Here is a 6182-nt window from a genome sequence, read left to right as displayed (position 1 = left end):
TATCTTACAATTGATGTTTGGGTTGTTATCAAAGGAATAGTTATCATAAACGACCCCTTATTGATTTACTAGGCAAATCCCTCTTTTAAGTAGATGTTCTTTACTTGGACGTATTAACTTGAAGTAGAGTAAATGGAAGCAACCAACTACTAACAATAAAAATATTAAACAAAATTCATTCGGGCAACCTTGAATGATATTTAAAGAGTTTTAAATTTTCTGGATTGGCTGCCGTTATGCGCTTCCCGATTTACCTTGGTGGTCGGTGGGAAATTTCTGTGGAATCGGGCGGATCGATCACCCCAAGAATTGAGTTCATGAGACTGACTGAGATTTATCATTTTTTTTAAAGAGTTTTAAACTTGAAATTATAAAACCCTTTTCCTTAAATTTTAAATATATATAACAAAAAACAACCTTTTCGAATAATAATATATATAACAAATGGCATGGTGGTGCAGATGTGGATGAGGAGCCCTATCTGAAGGCAGATGTCGATTTCCCATTGGTCCACGTCAGCCCCACCCTATCCTATGCGATCCTCATCCTTCTCTCTTCCACAAATACTTCTCCTCCTCTTCGCCATGGCCAATCCAATCCGATCTCCATCTCGCGCCATGGCCATGTCCGCCCAAGCTTCCCTCTTCGCCGTGCTCCCGTGCTCGAAGCCCGCCGTCGTCCCTCGCGGCCTCCTCGGGTGGAAGCCGACGACTCCGTCGCCGCCGGCCCCCGGGGCGAGGCGGGGCCTGCAGAGGGCGTGGGCCGTCGAGGAGAAGACGGAGGCCCCGGCGGGGTTCACGCCGCCGCAGCTGGACCCCAACACGCCTTCCCCCATCTTCAGCGGCAGCACCGGGGGGCTGCTCCGCAAGGCGCAGGTGGAGGAGTTCTACGTCATCACCTGGGACTCGCCCAAGGAGCAGGTGTTCGAGATGGTGACGGGCGGCGCTGCGATCATGCGGGAGGGCCCGAACCTGCTGAAGCTGGCCAGGAAGGAGCAGTGCCTGGCGATGGGCACCAGGCTGCGGTCCAAGTACAAGATCAACTACCAGTTCTACCGGGTGTTCCCCAACGGCGAGGTGCAGTACCTGCACCCCAAGGACGGCGTCTACCCGGAGAAGGTCAACCCCGGACGGCAGGGCGTCGGCGTGAACTTTAGGTCCATCGGCAAGAACATCAACCCCATCGAGGTCAAGTTCACTGGCAAGCAAGTCTATGACCTTTAATTCATTTCCTCCTCCTCCTCCTCCACCACCTCCACCACCACGGCCTCCTCCTCCTCCTCCTCCACCACCACCACCACCACCACCACCACCAGCTAGTGTGTAATTAGTTAATATGCTACAACATTCGATCATCAAGTACGTACTCTGGCTTGTAACTTTTATGTTGAGCTGAATTAATTAATGTACTATAAGTTGCTCTCCCTGCATGTGTTTTGCCTGAATTGATTGGTCGCGCAAATCTGTCATTCCAACGATCTCACACGATCATTTATATGATATAGTAACTAGGGAAGGAGATGTGAACAAAAATTAGATGATCAAGAGAGTTATGGAAGGAGCCATGAAATATTTGAACAGTAACTATGAGAGTTGAAGCCATAGAATCGTAACTGATGAAGCAAATGCTCGCTGGCTAGTGTCATCATCATTGTAGTAAATCTTCTTTAGCTTAAGCTTCTATTGTTTCCATTTTTTCCCTCGATGCATGCCCTTCGCGTGTCCCGCTCGTCCTTGTGAGTCGGAGAGAAGGTTCCCCTCTACAAGTATCCACATGGACAAGGATGGAGATCAAAAAACCCTTGAGTGTGCTAGCACTCCAATGGAGGGCCAAGAGAGGAGTGGGAGAGGAAGAAGAAAGCTAGAGGAGGAAGAAGGCTTTAAGAGGCTTGAATGAAAATGAATTCACTTAACTCCTCTTTGTGTTGGCCGATCAAGGGAATGGGAGGTTACAAAATCCCATTAATGTCATGAGTTACAACCCTCTTTGTAACCCCCATGAGGTGGCATCCCTTGATGATGTGGAGCATCTTGCCACCTCACCTTGAAGTCATTTGGTCAAGTCAAGCTTGACCATGAGGTGTCATAAAGTCAAGTCAAACTTGACCATGACATGACATAAAGTCAAGTCAAACTTAACTATGACGTGGCATAAAGTCAAGTCAAACTTGACCAACAAGTCAAGTCAAACTTGACCATTAAGTCTTCCTTCTCAAGTCAAGTCAAACTTGATCTAATCTCCTAAGGTTGATTAAATCAACTCAATTAGTCCCTCCAATTTGATTCATCACATGAATCTAATCTTCTTGGTTCATTAAATGAACCTCCCAAATTACCCTTTGTGTGTGACCCTATAGGTTCTTGTAACGTTGGCAATGCTTCTAAACCAATTTAGAAACATAAACAATGAGCGGTATCTAGTAACACATCATTGTTACCCAAGTTACAAATTATCCAACATCACCAAAGTGACTACTAATTGTGACTCTCACAATATGTGACCATGTCCTTCTATCCTTTATATCATGATAAAAAATTATATATATATATATATATATATATATATATATGTGTGTGTGTGTGTGTGTGTGTGTGTGTGTGTGTGTGTGTGACTCTGGGTTAGTCATACTAATAGCAAAATTTGATTTAGAATTTAGGACTGATTGGGTGAACAATAAACTAAATTAGTTAAATATATGTTAAGAAATTCTTAAATACATGGACTACTTCTTAATTCCCTAAATCCTAAAATAAGCCCCTGAACTAAATCCTGAGTAGGCTAACACGTCTCTGCCTTGAGTAAGCAAAATATTGATATCGAGGGTCTAAAATACTAAAGTGAGTATAGTTAGATAATACCACTAATTATTTTTTCTTTGTGTATTTTAGTGTAAGGTCAAACAATGCGTTAGTGTTTTTTAAATTGTGTTTATGTTTTTGTTCATGTTAGAGTGAGTATAGTTAGATAATAAGAACAAATATAAATACTTCATGAACATAGTTATTTTATGTGATTTGAATTCTAGGTAGACCTATTCTATGAGATCTAATGATTTATTAGGTGGATCAAGTTTAAAACTTTTAGGATCGATCATATAGATGAATCAAAGTGCTAAATAAGGATGAATAGTGTTGACCTAAAAAATAAAAAAAATCTCTTGCTAATACTTTCGAGGTCAAACAAACAAGTTAAATATAGTGAAAAATATGAAATAGCTAACACAATGGGATTTACAAAGTTCAAACTCCTTGGTTCTTATTCCATAGCTTATTACTTGTAAGGAGAGTCGCCTTGAGAATTCTATTACCTTTTTTTCCTTTTTAGGGGCGGAGAAAGATTTTAAAAAAGCTTCTTGTAATGAAAATAAAACAACAAATTAACTTGTGTAAATGATAAGAGTTTCAAGGTAAAAACCTTTTGCTCAAACAAAAATAAAATTATAAATTAAGTCAATAGAATAATAGAATGTAATAGTTTAAGCACTCTTTGCTTGCCTTACAAAACTCCACTATTCTAATTGACTCATTATATCAGTCTTCTATTTGATTATGAATATTTTAGCTTAATTGACGCGTTTGATTGTATAAATCATCTAATAGTTGTTTGTTAGATATTGCCCACTTTGGAGCTTATGAGTTGTACCCAAAAGGTCTCATGATTTTGTTTTTGAATAGTACCAAAAAGGTTTTATATTTTTGAAGATATCTTCCATCTTATAAATATATGATCTTTTCTATGTATTTTTAATGTGGGACTTTGATTGTATCTTAATATTATTACCTTTCTATATCATATCAAAAGTTTGATTCTGATTTTTGTCGGGGATTCAATTAATTGCTCAGTCGATTGAACTTTCACCAATCAACTATCCTAATTGACTACCCAATGGAGAACAATAAATCTAATTGAATCCTCTTTTAAGTCAATTAGATAATCAATTACGACTAAAATATAAGTCGCACATACACTCTTACAACTCACTAATATTTTATTTGCTACAATTTTATTTTTCCCAAGAGTTAGTCCTTAATCCCTCAAATACACTAAGCCATGACTCATTCCATATGTCATCAATGGCTCATTAATCATATGGTTATTTAGAAGGCTTTAAATATAATTTTTAAGAATTATAAAAAGTGGTTTGGTACTTTCTTATATTTAATATTTAATTCGTGAGGTTAAATATAGATTTATATTTAGAATGCTATATAATCACTTATGACCTTTTTATATAATTCTCAAAATTATATATCATAATCACTTATAAATAAAAATAATCCCACCCGTGGAACTCGTCACCCATTCACCGACCCACGCATTCATCGAGGTGGGACCGTCGCATCGGCGTGGGCAGCCGGTCACCCAAAAAACCACTGCGTTATCGCGTAAAACCACGTATCCGTTTTGTGGACGAGGAGGCTCCACGTACGCGCGCTGCCCAGGAAACTTCCCCCTCCGCCAACCCTAACCGATCGCGTGGGTACACAACTTCCCCGTCCCCGAACCAACCTGCCCATCCCAATCCCACCCCGCCCCAAACTTAAAGCCCAACCCACTCCGACTCCGATGGCCAGCGGCGGTGGTGGCGTCGGTCGCGGCCGCGGCCGTGGGGCGGGTGGCGGAGCTCAGCTCCCAGGCGTCGGCGCGGGAATCGCTGCGAGAGAGTGCGAATCCTGCCGTGCCGCGCCCGGCATCCCCTTCTGCCGCGTCGAGTGGTCTTTCCTCTGCGCCGGCTGCGCCTCCGTCGTCCACGGCCAGAGCTGGATCGTCGCCGTCCCCCCCAGCGGAGCCACCCTCGGCTCCAATCTTAGCCCTGTTTCTGGCGCTTACGCTGCTCCTTATGCTTATCAGCACCCTTTTCCTCCTAATCCTAGCGCTGCCGCTCCTCTCCCTAGCCCTCCACCCGATTCTAATCCTAACCCTAACCCTAACCCCAGCCCTACACTGAGTTCGAACCCCAACCACATTGTGCAGCTGTCGTCGGACGAGGGCGAACAGTCCGCTGGAGATCCAGGTGACGACGACGACAATGGTATCGGAGGCAGGAAACGGCGTCGGCCTTCATCAGAAGGGGAGAGCGCGGGGCGTGAAGCCAGTGTGATGAGGTACAAGGAAAAGCGGAAAAACCGGAACTTTGATAAGACGATCCGATACGAGTCGAGGAAGGCTCATGCCGAAATGAAGCCAAGGGTCGGCGGGAAATTTGTAAAATCTGCAGACGATGTCTCCGGCGAGGTTGAAGAGGAGGGCGTTGCTGTCGGAGGAGAGCTTGATAGTGGTGGTGATGCGTTCGGAAGGGACTCCAGTGAGGAGGCGAGGACCAACACAGTTACAGAGTTAGGTGATCCCATTAAACAATTGAAACCTTTAGATCCGGGTGAAATGGTGGGCACAAGTCTGAGCTTTGAGGTGGAGCAATTTGGAGGAGTGGAAATCGATGCTGCTGAGGAAGTTGGACTCTTGTGAGTTTGATCTTGGCCTAGAGCTTGCTGCTCGGATTTGGCACTTGGGTTTGTTGTTCAATAATGGAATTTTCCTCAAGGTAAGCCACAGCTTTCCTTTGTATTTTTATCTTGAAATGACAAATAAATTTTAGTGTGAGCTTTTAGGATCGGCTTAATGTTTCTAGTAATTGGATGAGATTTTGTGCATTGATGTATGTTTCTTAATCATGATTGACTGTGATGGTCTGTTCAGTGGATGGTAGTGTAGAGTTGGCCGGCAAGTTGCCTCCATTATCACAATTTACTTCTATGTTCTTGATAGGTAGTGAAATTGAATGGTGACAGTTGGAAAGCTATGTAGCTGTTAGTACTGATATGCTCAATAATGAAAATCTATGAGGAAACTCTTTCTAGATTAACTCATTATCAGATATTTCTTTGACCAGCTATATTTAATCTGTTCTTTCGATTTTATTAGATATCTACATGACATGGAACAATTTTATTTCAAGAATGGTGATCTCAGTTTAGCCTTTTTAGGTTTATTTGACTTGCAGACCTGCAATTGACAATGTAGAATTTGACCATGCTCATATTTCAGTAGCCCTTGAAACAACCTGCATAGGTTTTGTTTCTTCCTCTACCTCTCTTTCTTTCTCTTGCTCTAAGAGATGGATATTAAACAACCATCATGAATCTTTCCTCTTTCCTGTGATTCTTTTTTAGTTAATGGCCGCT

The 6182-nt window shown here is 42.4% G+C and overlaps 2 protein-coding genes across 3 annotated transcripts; both read left to right on the top strand.

Moving 5' to 3' along the window:
* Positions 1 to 584: 584 nt before the first annotated feature.
* On the top strand, positions 585 to 1423 carry LOC141845123 (photosystem I reaction center subunit II, chloroplastic-like). 2 transcript variants are annotated; one of them, XM_074733173.1, is made up of 2 exons: positions 585 to 1252; positions 1295 to 1423. In XM_074733173.1, exon 1 carries the CDS (start codon positions 585 to 587, stop codon positions 1221 to 1223), a length of 639 nt encoding a protein of 212 aa, XP_074589274.1. In that variant the 3' UTR covers positions 1224 to 1252; positions 1295 to 1423. The 2 variants fall into 2 exon arrangements, with proteins under 2 accessions (XP_074589274.1, XP_074589273.1); XM_074733172.1 differs by having other exon boundaries at positions 1289 to 1423.
* A 3088-nt stretch (positions 1424 to 4511) lies between these two features.
* On the top strand, positions 4512 to 5620 carry LOC141845388 (uncharacterized). The gene has a single exon (XM_074733453.1). The coding sequence runs from the start codon at positions 4567 to 4569 to the stop codon at positions 5464 to 5466; it is 900 nt and encodes a 299-aa protein (XP_074589554.1). The 5' UTR covers positions 4512 to 4566; the 3' UTR covers positions 5467 to 5620.
* The last annotated feature ends 562 nt before the right edge of the window (positions 5621 to 6182 follow it).

Source organism: Curcuma longa, chromosome 14 (assembly GCF_044706935.1).
Source record: "Curcuma longa cultivar G26 ecotype Majalengka, Jawa Barat chromosome 14, ITB_CL_G26_1.1, whole genome shotgun sequence".
Taxonomy (NCBI): Eukaryota; Viridiplantae; Streptophyta; class Magnoliopsida; order Zingiberales; family Zingiberaceae; genus Curcuma; species Curcuma longa.
The sequence above is the reverse complement of the archived record's forward strand: the minus strand, read 5'-3'. Positions and strand labels throughout refer to the sequence as shown.